General features: G+C 44.0%; 1 protein-coding gene across 4 annotated transcripts in view; it reads right to left on the bottom strand.

Annotated features, from left to right (window-relative positions):
* Positions 1 to 17,138, bottom strand: part of FSTL5 (follistatin like 5) — a 438,212-nt gene that overhangs the window by 328,699 nt on the left and 92,375 nt on the right. For all 4 annotated transcript variants that reach the window (XM_048509210.1, XM_048509212.1, XM_048509211.1 and 1 more), the window contains exon 3: positions 7,026 to 7,059. In XM_048509210.1, coding sequence (XP_048365167.1) covers positions 7,026 to 7,059 — 34 coding nt within the window. The remainder of the gene's footprint in view (positions 1 to 7,025; positions 7,060 to 17,138) is intronic.

Here is a 17,138-nt window from a genome sequence, read left to right as displayed (position 1 = left end):
ACCAGGTGGACTTCCAGGCTATTGGCTGGCGGGCGGGCAATGACAGACCAACAGGAGGGTCTGTCCCAGGCAGGGGCTAAACAGGTTGGCTGCGCTTGGGCTGCTGGGTGGGAACTCCTGTTGTAGTTGCCAGGCCCCACCCCTGCAGGTGTTTCCAATGGGGTGGGTGGGGAAGGACTCTCACTCCTTCCCAGTGGCAGCAGGCGGCAGCTCACCAGGTGGACTTCCGCTTGGCTGGCAGGCAGGCAGACCAACAGGAGGGTCTGTCCCAGGCAGGGCTAAACAGGCTGGCTGCCTTGGGCTGCTGGTGGAACTCCTGTTGTAGTTGCCAGGCCCCACCCCTGCAGGTGTTTCCAATGGGGTGGGTGGGGAAGGACTCTCACTCCTTCCCAGTGGCAGCAGGCGGCAGCTCACCAGGTGGACTTCCGCTTGGCTGGCAGGCAGGCAGACCAACAGGAGGGTCTGTCCCAGGCAGGGCTAAACAGGCTGGCTAAACAGGCTGACTAGCGTTGGCTCCTCCCCCAGCTATGCCCCCATTACACTGGTGTCAGGGGCATAGGGACCTTGGCATAGTGTTCAGCACCATGTCCCACTATTGTGGAGGGACAGGTGAATCCACTCTGTAACCCTGCCCTGTATACCCTGCCTTATGAAATATTGGATTTCATATTGTTTCTCATGCTATGTGCTGCAAAATGCCAGTTTCCATGTTTGTATGGGTGGATAACAGAGTGTCCAAGGTGAAAGCAAGCCTAAGGCAAAACAATCTGTGTGCAAATCTATGAGTTACTCCAGGCAATATTATCTGGATGTCTCATAACAAGGACATGCATCTTTGATTATCTCACCCTGCCAGAGTACTCTGTTAGCATAATGGAGTCTGTAGAACTCCTGAGCACCACACCTCGCTAAGCTGTTTCTTTGGAAGTCCCTGATACTGTACCTTTGAGAAAACATTTCTCAAACAATTGCTTCCTTGCATTTCCTGCACCTTTCAGATACAATCTCCCTAACAACCAGATCCCGTCCTAAATCACTCAAGCCTCAGCTAAATTTAAATACTTAAGGCAGAGACTTTAGGAAGCATCTCTGCATAAACCATTCATGGTATCACTGATGTAATCTAGGACCAATTGGCCCCATTGTCCCGGGAAGTAGATCAATAGATAGAGCTGCTAATTAGCTCAGCCCTGCAACCAGCATAGAGGCAAGAAACGAAACCTAATGCAAAAGGTCTCCTTTTCCCACCAAACTAGTGATCCACCCTACAAAAGTCCTACACACCTTAAGCTCATTGCTCACTGCTAACCTGAACCTCCCTTGGTCTTGTTGGTGTGAGAAACGAATTTGTCCTTCGCCTGGATTCAGATGCTGGTCATTTGAATCCTTGCCTTCTATAAGATCTTCTTCAGCTGATTTAGGTAACATATAAGTCCCCTGCCTTCCCACAACTCCTACTCTATCATCCCACCTATATTTCCTACCTATCTATATACTAGGAACTGTGTGTATGTGCCTTAATGTCTCACTGTGTGATTGTTTGCAACTAAAACTTATATAAAAATATTTAAACTGCAATTTGGTCTTTTGACAATTCTCTGCAGATACGTTTCAAGCCGTTTATGGTATACATAGTCTAAAAATATCCCTACCCAGCCTGCCTCTAGCATTGCCAAGCCGAGTTATTTTCCCCATTGCTACTTTAAGATATTTGTGTGTTGTTACACCCTTAGCAGCTGGTGGAGATTCCTTAGAAATAAGTTCACAACCTGTGAAAGCTGGGTAACAACTCCTCCACCAGGGCACGTGCCCCAGGGAGGGCAAGTCCACTGGCATGGCACGCCCCCAGTGGTAGATTCAGTCCTTTGGATGGGACTGTAAGCCTCCTAGGAAAGGCATAGATTTGACAATAATAAATTCCAAAACTCAACCATTTCACACCCAAAAAGTCAATAGATTTTTGAATGATAAACAGATGGATTTATCTCAACTTCATTAATGCCATTTGCCCATCGACTCCTGCTTCTCTAAAAATACCAAACGTAATTCAACCATACTAGCACATTTAGCAGTTACAAACTCAAAGACATTATTAATGGCATCATTTAGTTCATGAGGTAGGCAAATTAGGCTGGCATTTCAGGAGAACTATTCATAGTATACATAACCAGCCTCCCTTAGGATAAGGTTTTAAAAAAATGTTTTGCATATATGGAATTAATAGGTTCAGAAGCTACTTAAACTAAAGCATTGACTACAGCATGACTAAAAAAAGTTTATTGCTAAATTATGTTTTTATGTTTAATACAGAACAAGTAAGTAATCTATCTAATTAATCTAAATAATCTGCAAGACAAAGTACTGCTAAGCAACAGAGTCCAGTATAGAAGATTACTAAAAATAAAAGCATATATCAACCATTTTAATACAACATAACTGCAGCATTGGCCTCAACAATAATTCAAATGTGGAAATGGTGCTGCACCTCTTGAAACCATTCTAGGTGGCACAAAATGAGTGGGCAGCTTCAGCAATATTTCACCGCAATTAAGAACCAGAATTGGGACTTCAGACTTCCTTCTCCTTTTCTCATGCACAAATTTTACCTCCCATTTTAACTTAGGACTAGGCCAACACCAATATTAACCACTCTGAATCACAAGCAGTCTTCACCACCATGTTGGTCAAGACGTGAGCTTGATGAGGTACTGCACTGTGGGAATAGAATGTCTACTCTATACCATCTATGGTTACCATCCTCCAGGCAGGACCTGAAATTGCAACTGATCTCCAGACTATAAAGATCATCTTCTCTGGAGAAAATGTGTAGTTCAGTGGATAGACTCTCTAGTATCACATCTCTGCTGAGCTCCTTCCCCTCCTCAAACTCTACCCTTCCAAGGGTTCTCAGACCCCCATCGGGGGCGGGACTTACTTCCCTACTCCAATCATCTGGCTGGCAGGTGGACTTACCAGAAGCAAACTGAGGTCTAGGCCTCTGTTACCAGTGACATGACAAAGTCACTTCTGGTGCACGCTGGAAATGATCTCATCACATTACCAGCAATGTGGGAACATTTTGATATGTAGGCAAAATCTCTATAGTAAAAAAATGGCTTCTGGTGCAAACTGGAGTGGATGCTGCCATGTCCAGAAACAGGGGCCATGATTCTGTTTTCTGTCATTAAGTCCCTCCACTTTTCCATTGCCTACCAACTGCCAGGGGGAACCTGGCAATCCTAACACTTCCCAATCCCCGTATGAATTTCCCGTCATAAAGTTGGAAACCATGACCCCATTCCTCTTCAGCAACCTCCAACAAAACAGTGGTTAAAGTACTTTTAAAAAATAAAATGCAGATATTAAATTACAATTAATGAAAAATAGAAGCATTGTTGATGAATATCTTGCATTTTAGTATTTTGCCAACCTTTTTTTTTAAAAAAAATCCCATGACATTTCTGCTGAAGGGAAAAAGAGCAAGTAGGAAAAATACGGAGAAAAATCAGCTGCAGTTATGGGTATAAAGGTATGAAAATAGTGGCAGGAAAACACTACTTAGTTCTGTTGAACACAACAGCTTGGATATTGTGGATTCATCCCCTAAACAACTGTTGGCAGACTGAAATAGATAATGTTACTTAAAATATTTCACAAGTCCTAGACAACTGTATGCTCAGTTAGTCTGTTAAATTGAAGACCTGATGAACCTCTGAGCATGCTGGGTCTTGCCAACTTGCACAGTGTCAGTGACCTCCCTTAACATAATCTGTACATTGTGGAAGCAACAGGCTCGGAAATCATTCTTAAGAGATCGCTCAGCAGCTGCAGTTAGACTGAGAAATACTTTCTCGATCATTTAATGCAGCAAAAGAGGAGGATGACATGTGTGATATGGCTCTTGAAGAGACATACAATACAGGTATACTTAAGCATCAACAAATCTGCTCATTAGTAACCCTGTTCAGCAAATGAAAATTTTGGAGTAAGTTTCATACTTAGTTGTGAATGGCAGTATTTGCTGTGGAGCAGAGGTGTAACAAGGGGGAAAGTGCCTGGTGCACTGGTGCGTCCTCAGCCTCCGCCCCACCCCAGAACGCCCCTGTCCTGCCCAGTCCCGCCCCACTACGCCCACAAATGCCCTTGCCACACCTACACAGAGGCACACGCCCGGTGTGCCACGCCCCCCTGCCCCCTTGATGCTGCGCTTATGCTGTGGAGGAGTAGCAATAGCTGATGCAAAAAAAGTAGTAGGTAGTTATAGAATTTGTTACCTTTTTAAAAGCCTTTTATTTGATTTGTATATATTCCAGCACAAGTTTTCCCATTCAGTACTATGAAGGAAGGACTTTGTATCAGCAAACAGCTGACATACTGAGCTGCCCCCCTCCATTGAAGTTTATAGGGAAGATCTTGTATATGCAATCTAAGTGACTTGTCACATTTTCTCATCTCACTGGCCCCTCAGGCTTCCCGAGTTCCCAGTACTCTCCAGTACTTGAGCTAGGGATCTTATCTAATCTGTGACTATGCAGTCTCTCCTCAGTCACAGACCAGGAAAGGGATTTGGGCGTCTTAGTTGATAGTTCCATGGGAATGTCAACTCAATGCATGGCAGCTGTGAAAAAGGCAAACTCTATGCTGGGGATAATTAGGAAAGGAATTGAGAATAAAACTGCAAAGATTGTCATGCCCTTATATAAAGCAGTGGTGCGACCGCACTTGAAGTACTGTGTTCAGTTCTGGTCGCCACATCTCAAAAAGGATATCGAAGAGATAGAAAAAGTGTAGAGAAGGGCAATGAGGATGATTGAGGGACTGGAGCACCTTCGTTATGAGGAGAGGCTGCAGCGTTTGGAACTCTTTAGTTTGGAGAGGAGACGTCTGAGGGGGGGATATGATTGAAGTCTATAAAATTATGCATGGGATAGAAAATGTTGACAGAGATACATTTTTCTCTCTTTCTCACAATACTAGAACCAGGAGGCATACATTGAAAATGCTGGGGGGAAGAATTAGGACTAATAAAAGGAAACACTTCTTCACGCAACGTGTGATTGGTGTTTGGAATATGCTGCCACAGAAGGTGGTGATGGCCACTAACCTGGATAGCTTTAAAAGGGGCTTGGACAGATTTATGAAAATGAAGTAGATCTCTGGCTACCAATCTTGATCCTTCTTGATCTGAGGTTGCAAATGCCTTAGCAGACCAGGTGCTCTGCCGCCTGAGATGTGGAGGCTTATCTGGGGAGTTCAGATTAGCCTGTGCACTCCCACACACGCCAGCTGGGTGACCTTGGGCTAGTCACAGCTTCTCGGAGCTCTCTCAGCCCCACCTACCTCACAGGGTGTTTGTTGTGAGGGGGGAAGGGCAAGGAGATTGTCAGCCCCTTTGAGTCTCCTGCAGGAGAGAAAGGGGGGATAGAAATCCAAACTCTTCTTCTTCTTCGGGAACAGCAGCAGCAGAAGTCCATTACTCTCACCTCCTGCATGTGAGCTCCCAAAGGCACCTGGTGGAGCACTGTGAGTAGCAGAGTGCTGGACTAGATGGATTCTGGTCTGATCCAGAAGATAGTTCTTATGTTCTTATTTAGTTGGCCAATAAACAACCCACCACAGTATAGATTGCAAGGTAGCACTGTAAAATTGGAAAGAAAAGTCTATATTAGGAGCCTAATGTTTTGAAGCCATATGCGTATGTAGGCTTGTGGCAGGATATCTAGAGGGGTAGGGTTGCCATATCCAGGCTGGGACTTCTGGAGATTTGGCCATGGAACCTGGAGAACTGGAACTTTGGCAAGGTACAATGCCATAGATACAATGCCTTTTTAAAGCATCCACTTTCTCCAAGGGAACTAATTCCAATATGCATGCAAATACTGTGTCATGTTGAAAAATAAGTTTTTATTTTATTATGGAGGCACCATAATCCTTTCAGTTCTTAGGATCTCTTAATCCACCCAGCCTGTGGGAAATCAGTTTTTTACTGCACCTACCTGGAAGTGTTCTTTTGCTGCAGAAGTTCACTTCCTACGATTTCAAGTCAAGCAAAATATTCAAGTGAAGAGGCTTTTAGCAGTTGGTGAATTCAAAAATTCAGTTCAGACCAAATTCAGTTCAGACATGTTAGCCACTCCCAGCCTCTCTCAGGAAAACAAAATGAGGCAAGTCGGCTTTCTGGCCCTCAAAAGAAACCTGACCATGAGAAACTCTCACCACCCCTTCTTGGTAACTGTACATGGAGAACGTTATGATGACCTCCTGCATATTCTTTCACATGGTTCACTGGTGCTTTAACATCTCTTCTAATGTGCCTGAGAAACTTACACAAAGAGTGCTGTTCTGCAGTTTCCTAGTGCTCTTTGTACAAAGTAAACCAACCAAAGCATGCTGAAAGAACTGGAATTTCTCTTAGGCATTTCTCTGAAAGGCTCTGTGATTGTAAACATGGAAAATTAGACTTGATTTGACATTTCTTTAGTGACTGCAACAATTATGCTGCTGCTCAAGGAAAGCGGATCACATCATACATTCAAAAATAGACCCTGGGTCCAGAGGTGGAGATTGCAGCTAAATTGGTAGCTGCTGTTGATCCTCATGCGACTCTTGCAGGGATATTTGGTACTAATAATGATGTTTCACAATATAGGTAGATTTATAAAGGTATTATGGTTTTTTCCCCACCTTTGGTCTACAAGTATAAGTAAAGACATGCACAGGAGAGACATGCACAGGAATTTCAGAAGTACAGCACACTGCAATTGTCCAAGGAAAATTAAACTGAGGAATTGGTGGTGTTTACATTTGTAAATTAAAATGTGACTTCTTCTGTGCAATGAGTTATAATACTTTATAACTACATTTTTGCCATTGTTACAGATGTGGTCATTTATTCGATATCAAGTTGGGGGGGAAAAGACAGTACACGGGGGAACTTCGTTTGAATATGTAGTATACCAACTGGGTTTCAATTAAAGATAAACAATTTTTTAAAAAAGAAAAGAAATGCAATTGTAATTACATACCCTTGTTTCTTGAATTCTCCGGACCTTTTTCCTGCTGTAATAAAGAAAAAATAACTTGATCAACAGTTATTATGTCTAAATTCCATGAAAAATATTATTACAGCCAGATAAATTATTATAATCTTTTTTGTACAATCACTGTATACATGTCAGGCTACTGGTCATTCCTTTAAATTGGGGAAGTTCAACTGAATTCATGAGCAAATTAGCTCAATAAAGTGATTAAAAGCACATACTATTTTAAAAAATAAATTAATATTATCAGGAAAATACAGGATTCCAAATTCTGAATTTCATATATAATGAAAATATGGATCTGTACATACATATTTCAAGGAAAGAATTGGCAGGTTGAAGGGGACATCTGAGCTTCTTTTACATATTTGGGTTTTTTTAAAACATCTTTTGTCTCCATATTCTGTTCCAGGAACAATTCAACATGAAGTTTTTAATCTATAACTTTAATCTATTTTAATCTTCGTTAAAAAGAGGGGTAGGGGTGCCATGCAAGGGGAGGGGAGTGAGGGGTGGCATGCAAGGGAGGGGGAGGGGACATGGCTTCTGGACATGGCCCACCCTCCCTAGCGGAGTGGTGGCATGCAAGGGAGGGGAGTGAGTGAGAGGTGGCATGCAAGGGAGAGGAGGAGAGGGGGCCCAGCATCTGGACCTTGCCCCCCTACCCTAGTGGAGGGAGAGGGAAGGGAGTAAGGGGTGGCATGCAAAGGAGGGGAGTGAGTGAGGGGTGGCATGCATACAACTACTGTTGTATGAGGGAGTGAGGGGTGGCATTGAGGGGTGGCATACAACTACTGCCATGATAATTGAGGATCATTCTCCGTGTTCTGATGATCATGTCAGTGGCCACTCAGAATGCTTTGGGATGGGATGTGGCTCAGTGGGTGAGCATCTGCTGTGCATGCAGTAAATTCCAAGTTCAGTCTTGGCATCCCTAGTTTAAAAAGATCAGATAACAGGTGATGAAGGAGGGCAGGTGGCATGGGATAGCTTGATCTCATTTGATCTCAGAAGCTAAGCAGAGTCAGTACTTGGAAAAGAAACTAAAGAAGACTGCAGAAGAAGCCACTGACATACCACCTCTGCTTCTTATTTGCCTTGAAAGCCCCTTTCTGGGATTGCCATAAGTCAGGTGTAACTTGACAATGCTTTACACACATACAATAGTTAATGGACAAACCTCTACCTGAGATCCTGATGAACCACTGCCAATATGAGTAGACAATATTTAACTTGATAGAACAGTAATATCACTCACTAAAAGAACATAAGAACACAAGAACATAAGAACAAGCCAGCTGGATCAGACCAAAGTCCATCTAGTCCAGCTCTCTGCTACTCGCAGTGGCCCACCAGGTGCCTTTGGGAGCTCACATGTAGGATGTGAATGCAATGGCCTTCTGCGGCTGTTGCTCCCGATCACCTGGTCTGTTAAGGCATTTGCAATCTCAGATCAAAGAGGATCAAGATTGGTAGCCATAAATCGACTTCTCCTCCATAAATCTGTCCAAGCCCCTTTTAAAGCTATCCAGGTTAGTGGCCATCACCACCTCCTGTGGCAGCATATTCCAAACACCAATCACACATTGTGTGAAGAAGTGTTTCCTTTTATTAGTCCTAATTCTTCCCCCCAGCATTTTCAATGAATGCCCCCTGGTTCTAGTATTGTGAGAAAGAGAGAGAAATTTCTCTCTGTCAACATTTTCTACCCCATGCATAATTTTATAGACTTCAATCATATCCCCCCTTAGCCGCCTCCTCTCCAAACTAAAGAGTCCCAAACGCTGCAGCCTCTCCTCCTGGGGAAGGTGCTCCAGTCCCTCAATCATCCTTGTTGCCCTTCTCTGCACTTTTTCTATCTCCTCAATATCCTTTTTGAGATGTGGCGACCAGAACTGGACACAGTACTCCATAGTCTCGCAGTCGCACCACTGCTTTATATAAGAATGACAATCTTTGCAGTTTTATTATCAATTCCTTTCCTAATGATCCCCAGCATAGAGTTTGCCTTTTTTCACAGCTGCCATGCATTGAGTTGACATTCCCATGGAACTATCAACTAAGACGCATACAAATCCCTTTCCTGGTCTGTGGGCCGATGGCACTGACCCCTGTAAGCGTGTATGTGAAGTTTGGATTACAACCCTATGTGTGCACATCACTTTACATTTTGCTACATTGAACTGCATTTGCCATTTCTGAGCCCACTCACCTAATTTATCAAGGTCAGCTTGGAGCTCTTAAAATCCTTTGTGGTTCTCACCACCCTACATAATTTGGTATCATCTGCAAACTTGGCCTGTACGCTACCCACCCCTAAGCTTCCAGGTCATTTATGAATAGGTTAAAGAGCACTGGTCCCAAAGCGGATCATGGGGGGACACCACTCCATTATCTCTCCATTGTGAGAACTTCCCATTTACACCCACTCTTTGTTTCCTGTTTCTCAACCAGTTTTTAATCCATAGGAGGACTTCCCCTCTTATTCCTTCATTGCTGAGTTTTCTCAACAGTCTCTGGTGAGGAACTTTGTCAAAAGCCTTTTGGAAATCCAAGTAGACAATGTCCACCGGTTCACCCCTGTCCCACATACCTGTTTACACCCTCAAAAAAAAAGAACTCTAGTAAGTTTGTAAGACAGGATTTGCCTCTGCAAAAGCCATGCTGACTCTTTCTCAGCAGGTCTTGCTTTTCTACATGTTTTATAATTTTATATTTAATGATAGATTCTACTAATTTACCAGGAACAGATGTCAAACTGACTGGCCTGTAATTTCCCGGGTCCCCCCTAGATCCTTTCTTAAAGATTGGTGTGACATTGGCCATCTTCCAGTCTTCAGGGATGGAGCCTGATTCCAGGGATAAGTTGCATATTAAAGTGAGAAGATCAGCAATTTCATGCTTGAGCTCTTTAAGAACTCTGGGGTGAATGCAATCTGGGCCAGGGGATTGGGGAACATTTAGTGTCTCAATGGCTGCCAGAACTTCTTCCTTGTCTACCACTATGTTAGCTAGTTTTGCGTATTCAGCTCCTAAGAAGCTTGGTTCAGGTGCAGGAGTTTTCCTCACCTCCTCTTGGGTGAAGACAGATGCAAAGAATTCATTAAGCTTCTCTGCAATCTCCCTGCCATCTTTTAGCACACCCTTTGTTCCTTTGTCATCTACTTGGGCCCTGTCGCTTCCCTTGCTTCTTCCTGCTTTTGATGTACTTGAAGAATTGTTTTGTTGCTGGTCTTGATGTTAAGCAGCCATCGCGTTCCCTCATAATCCTTTTTTGCCTCCCTTACAGCTAACTTGCTTCTCTTTTGCCACCATTTGTGTTCCCTCACTTATTCTTCATCAGCCAAACTGGACTTCCATTTTTTCTAAAAGACATTTTCTTTTTTCTGATAATTTCCTCAACCTCTCTTGTTAACCATGGTGGCTTTCTTTTGGACTGGAGTGCTGCCTTTTCTAACCTGTGGAACACATTCCAGCTGAGCTTTTATTACTGTGTTTTTAAATAGCCTCCATGCATCCTGGACAGTTTTGGTCTGCCAGATTTTCCCTTTCAGCTTATAGCACTATCCCCCTCATCTTTGAGAAATTTCCCTTTCTGAAGGCAGAATGTAGCTACATTAGTAGTTGCCACTTGTTAAGCATGCTGAGATACTGAATCTGACAGCATTGTGGTGGCTGTTCCCTATCGGCTCCAACAACACTGACTTCCTGCACCAGGTCCTGGATTTGTAGAATTAGATCTAGGATCACCTCTCTTCTGGATGGTTCCACAACCATCTGCTCTAAGCCACAGTCATTTAGCATATCCAGGAATGCCCTCTCTTTACTATGTCCGGAACATGCATTTTTTTCCAGTTTATGTGGGGATAGGTGAAATCGCCCGTTACCACTACATTTTTTGTTTTGTTGGCCTCTCTAATTTCTTTTTCCATCTCAGAATCCTCTTGTGCACTTTGGTCAGGGGGACGATATTATATTCCCTAATGTCGTGTCCTTCACACCTGGTATTATTATCCACAGTGATTCTGTAGGGGAACCAACTCTCCTTGCATTGTCTATTTTATGTGATACTATGCTCTCTTTGATGTAAAGAGCAGCTCCACTTTAATGCGCCCCGTCCTATCCTCCCCATAGACCCTGTAGCCTGGTATAACAGCATCCCACTGGTTCTCCTCATTCCACCATGTCTCTGTAATGCCCACTATATCAAAGATCCTCCTTCAAAACTCTGTACTCTAGCTCCCCCATTTTAGGTCGAGATGCTTCTACTATTAGCATAGAGAGAGCGGTATACCCGGGCTCTGTCGTGAACCTGGGGGTTATGGGCTTTAGCCTCAAGTCTTTTGTAGACACTATACCTTGTCACATGCACATTCCTATGTTCCTCGCTTGTATGTAGTTTGGTTAGAAAAAACCTCCCTCTCTGTCTGCATCCCCATAGATACTGTATTCCGAACCCGAAGTCACCTCAGCTCCTGTCGGCTTTCCCCCAGTGATCAGTTTAAAAGCTGTTCTGCCACCTTTTTTAATGTTGAGCGCCAGCAACCTGGTTCCTCTTTGGTTAAGATGAAGCCCGTCCGTTTGTACAGGCCTGCCTTGTCCCAAAAGGTTCCCCAGTTCCTGACAAATCCTGAAACCCTCTGCCTTACACCACCTTCTCATGCGCGCATTGAGACCCTGTATCTCCGCTTGCCTAGCTTCGCCCTGCGGCGATGGAGGCTTGGTAGCATTTCTGAGGAATGCCACCTTGGAGGTCCTGGACTTCAACCTGTTTCCTAGCAGCCTAGAATTTAGCTTCAAGAACCTCCCGGCTACATTTCCCAATGTAGATTTGGTGCCAATGTGGACCACAACTGCTGACTCCACCCCAGCACTGTCTAAAAGCCTATCTAGGCGAAGCGTGACATCCACTTAACCAGCACCAGGCAGGCAAGTCACCATCACGGTCATCACGCCTCTCACAAACCCAACACTCTACATTTCTAGTGAACGAATCACGCACTACAAGGAGCCCCCCACCTCCCCGAGGGGTATCCTCAGTGCGAGAGAATAGCTGATCACCAGTTGAGGAAGGGATCACGTCTAAGGGAGCATCTTCCACAACATCCGACTGGCACCCTCCATCCCCAAGGTGCTTCATTCTCCATGACATCTGAAGAGATGTCACCTTGGGAAGTGGGACCTGGCTGTTAGGTCCCTGAAAGCCTCGTCTGTCACCCTCTCTGCCTCTTTCAGCTTCTCCCAGGTCTGCCACCTTGGCTTCAAGAGAACGCATACCGTTCCTTGAGGTGCCAGGGAGCTCATTACAGCGAGGGCACACCCATTACTTCTGTCCTAGTGGCAGATAGTCATACATGTGACACTCAGTGCAAAACACTGGAAAGCCCCCACCCCCCCTGCTGGCTTTCTGCCTTCATATCTGATTTGTTTAGATATTTAAATATTAAGCTTTTAGTCACTGCCCCCCTGGAGCTATCTGCACATACTATCTGTCAAATATGTCCTTATTAATTTAAAAAACAAAAAAATTAAATTAAAATTGCTGGTTCCAGAGACTGAACTAAAGCCCCACCTTTAAGGACAAAAGCCCCACCTCTCAGGACAAAGAGGAACAAGAGATGAACTCTGTTAACCCCTGTTAAGCCCCACCTTCCAGATTCAGCAGCCTTACAAGGAGAAAAAGAGATAACCCCTGTTAAAATACACTGTTTTAAAAGCTGTGGCTTTGAGAAAAGCCCTCCAAAATGAACACCAGCAGGTCACTCTGCTCTTCCTGGCCAAGTCTCTTCTGCTGCTACTCCTCTCTGCTGGTTCCAGAGACTGAACTAAAGCCCCACCTTTAAGGACAAAAGCCCCACCTCTCAGGACAAAGAGGAACAAGAGATGAACTCTGTTAACCCCTGTTAAGCCCCACCTTCCAGATTCAGCAGCCTAACAAGGAGAAAAAGAGATAACCCCTGTTAAAATACACTGTTTTAAAAGCTGTGGCTTTGAGAAAAGCCCTCCAAAATGAACACCAGCAGGTCACTCTGCTCTTCCTGGCCAAGTCTCTTCTGCTGCTACTCCTCTCTGCTGGTTCCAGAGACAGCTTTGTATGTCCATATATCTGTGTGCCTGTTTCTTCATATTGTGCCTATATTATGTAAAACTGTTCTTTGTTCAACGTAGGCATTTTGGGGTAGGGGTATGCTTTATTTAGCTTAGTATTTTATTTTCAGAGTATATTTTGTAAACAGCCCTAAGTGTTAAGAGATGCCCAGAAAAAATACAAAATAACACTGAAATTATTTTTTTTTAAAAAAACAAACCTTGACAAGCTGAGCAACTGGTCAAAGACATACAAAGTACATGGATTAATCTTGCAAGCCATCCATCTTACAAACACCCCCCTTCCCTTGTCCTTATCGCACTCTGAAGCTAAAGTTGACAACTCATTTGTTCATTCATTTACATTTGCCTTCCTATATGACACACATCTTATTTGTATCCAGGCAACCATGAGAGTATTATGTCTCATTCAAGCACTAACTGACATCATACTGCATTCTTCCAGTTTAATTTCAAAGCGTATTTCAATTTGATTGACAAGTAAATCTTACAAAAAATATTGATATTGTTACAATATAAGAGGCTGAAGTACAGATACAGCTCATGCAGTCTTCTTACAACAGCTTAGGTAGAGAGCTATTTAAGCATGCTGTCTCCCATCCACTATTGTTAGGTTCAAAGAGGAGGAGGAGAAAAGTGAATATGCAAACTTTGTTTTTTATTTATTTATTTATTTATTTATTTATTTATTTATTTATTTATTTATTTATTTATTTATTTATTTATTTATGCAAACTTTGACTTAATATCCCACCCTCCCTGGACAAGGCTGGCTCAAGGCAGCTAAAATACACGTTTAAAAACATAATATATTAATACAGCAGGTTAAAACTTACAATTAAAACATTCAAATCTATATATATAAAAAGCAAACAGTGACTTTGTTAGTCACTCCCTAACGCCGAAACGGCTGGACAGATTGCCCCCAAATTTTCACATGACATTCCTCCCTGTTGCGGGCAGGTAATCGGACCTTCAAATCGCCGAAAGTCCATACCTGAGCCAGGTAAAATGTCTTTTTCCTGGCGCACCAGGCCATGAAACTGCCTGTGTTTAACTGTCACCCTTAGAATGTTCATGCATCCTGTCTGTCTGTGGCCTGAGGGCTTGGTATGAGGGCTTAGAATGTTCTTGCAGATGGGCAGAGATGAGCATTGAAAACAGTACATAGGTAACACTGTTAGGTAATAGGACTGGAAGTGAAACACATACACACTTTGCCGTGTGAGACACCAGGTGGGATTCCCCCCCTCACACACAGGTAACTTTCACTCTCTGTGCCTCACCCACTGCTACCACATAACACACATACTTTCATACACATCCAGCTCATCCTCACACACCTCACTCTGCCCTCCTTCACATCCAACCACCACTTACCCACTTCCTCACCCATATTCGCCACAGTTCTCTTTTACTAAAAGCAAGCTGGAGTTTGCCTTTTTCTTCTAAGAAAATCCGCGGGGTGGGGGCGAACCAACACTACTGCCTCCACTTCTTTTGCTCATGGCCCTTTTGCACATGGCACACCAAGCCATGGAGCTGGCTGTGTTTAACTGTCACCCTTAGAATGTTTGTGCAGCCTGTCTGTCTGTGGCCTGAGGGCTTGGTACGAGGGCTTAGAATGTTCATGCAGATGGCCACAGATGAGCAGTGAAAACAGTAAATAGGTAATACTGTTAGGTAATACGAGTGGAAGTGAAACACATACACACTTTGCCGTGTGAGAAGTCAGGTGGTGTCCCCCCCCCACAGACAGGTAACTTTCACTTTCTGTGCCTCACCCACTGCTACCACACAATACACATCCAGCTCATCCTCACACACCTCACTCTGCCCTCCCTCACATCCAACTATCACTTACCCACTTCCTCACCCATATTCGTCACCGCTCTCCTTGCCCAGGGAAGGGCAAGGAGATTGTAAGCCCCTCCTACAGGGTGGGGGTGAACCAACATTACTGAACATTACTGAACCAACATTACTGGCTCTGCTTCTTTTGCACATGGGCCTTTAAGAACCCAGGGAGCTGGCCTCGATCTGAATGCCTCACCACCCTGCCTCTGCTGCCTGACTGGGATAGCCTCCTTGCCCCAGTTCTGCCTTCCCCAAGCCAGGACTGTCCGTGTCAACCAGCCTCATGGACAGCGGGATTCGTACTCTGGACAGTTCCGTTGTGGAATGGAAAGGGTTACCTTATACTAAAAAAACAAGACACCACAATATAACAATGTGAATTGAAAAGGGAAAGAGGAATTCCATTTGACCACCCCAAAAGTGTAAGGAACCTCGAAGGACCCGAAATTAAGCAACTTGGAATAGTTCTTTATTTCATAAACTTCTGGAGTCACATACACGGAATGCAGATTCTGACCTTCCCCGAATTAGGCGGCCTCTTTTACGGGCACAACGGCTCCTCCCCGAACCCCCCGATGCAATTCCCATGATAGAAAAAGACAAGCTTCAAACGTATATATGATAAGCGCAGACAGCAAGGTTAACTTCAGCAGCCATCCTGGGCACACAGCCCAGACCGTGGTATGTGCCAAGGCCAAGCTGGCTGAACAGAAACACACATCAAAACACATCCTTACACTATGCTGTGGATCATTGGACCTGCATGGACATCTGTGTGGGTTGCAGACTGTGATGAGAAGGACAATTGCCACAGCAACACGTGGCCGGGCCCCGCTAGTAATTAATAAATATAGAATTACCCAGATAGCAATCAACCCACTTTACACATATATAAATTTCAGTCTCATCCCAGTTCTAATTCGTTTGGGCAAGATAGGAGTGGTAGAATATTTTTTTCTTGTTTTCTTTTTTTGGGCCAAGAAGTTGCATTTGGGACTGATAGTTATATGCCTGGTGGAAGAGCTCAGTCTTACAGGCCCTGTGAAATTGAGTTAATTCCTGCAAGGCCCTAATGTCGACTACGCTTTCAGTGTGATAGATTCAGCACGCAGGTGCTGTTCAGTGGGACTATACTAGGGTTGCCAACTTCCAGTTGATTACTGATATCTCTTGCTATTACAACTGATCTCCAGGTGGCAGAGCTTAGTTTTCTTGAAGAAAATGATCACCTTGGAAGGTGGACTCTATGGCGTTACACCCCACTGAAGGCCTTCCAATCTCCAAATCACACCCTCCTTGGGCTCTGTCCCCAAAGTCTAGGTATTTCCCAACTTGGATCTCGTAACCCTAGATTGCATCTAAAAGGCATTCTGGAATTATTTGTTGCATGAGCGAAAGGGGGAATTATCCTTGACTTTTGACTAGGGCTTCAGAATCACTAAGGACCCCCCCCCCCCCACACACACACACACACACCGTGCAGTTCCTAACAATTTTTGCAGTCCCAGGAAATCAACACATGAGACCCTGCTAGGCACTTTGTAGCCTGGTGTTGTTGTGAAGCCTTGAGCTTCAATAATTACTCAAAAACTATTTAAATGAATGAAAGTCATCTACTTATCCCTGAGAGTGCTTGGATCAGTAAGGGTCAAACAACAAGGTGGTCAAATGTTTGATGCTAGCAGAATTCTTGCACTGTTAACCTCTCTATCCAGGCAGAGGTTTATCAAGTGACCATGGCATTAATGCTTCTTAGGCAGAATTAGTGTATCTTAGGTAGACCTTTCACTGACCTTTTGAAATAATATATATAACACAGCCATTGAAATGCAATTTAAAGGGTGGAGCAGAATGGGAGGAAAAGGAGATGGTGGCTTAATCCTTATCCTGTTTGCCTACTGAAGGTCATCACTCTGAGGACATTTTTGCCCCCACAGTGAAAAATTTGCATGTACTCAAAAGCAGTTTGAAGGGAAGATATTTGCAGCAAGAAAAAAGACAAGGAGATAGGGTTAAATACCCCACACACATATGCACACACACACATCTTCTTCCTTGAAAGACAGTTTCAGTGCCTGAAGTGTATGAACTATTTTCTAAATGGCAGTAGAAGAGATCATGGAACTGCAGCTT

Source organism: Sphaerodactylus townsendi, linkage group LG10 (assembly GCF_021028975.2).
Source record: "Sphaerodactylus townsendi isolate TG3544 linkage group LG10, MPM_Stown_v2.3, whole genome shotgun sequence".
NCBI lineage: Eukaryota > Metazoa > Chordata > Lepidosauria > Squamata > Sphaerodactylidae > Sphaerodactylus > Sphaerodactylus townsendi.
Note: the sequence above shows the minus strand (reverse complement) of the source record. Positions and strands in the feature narration are given on the sequence as shown.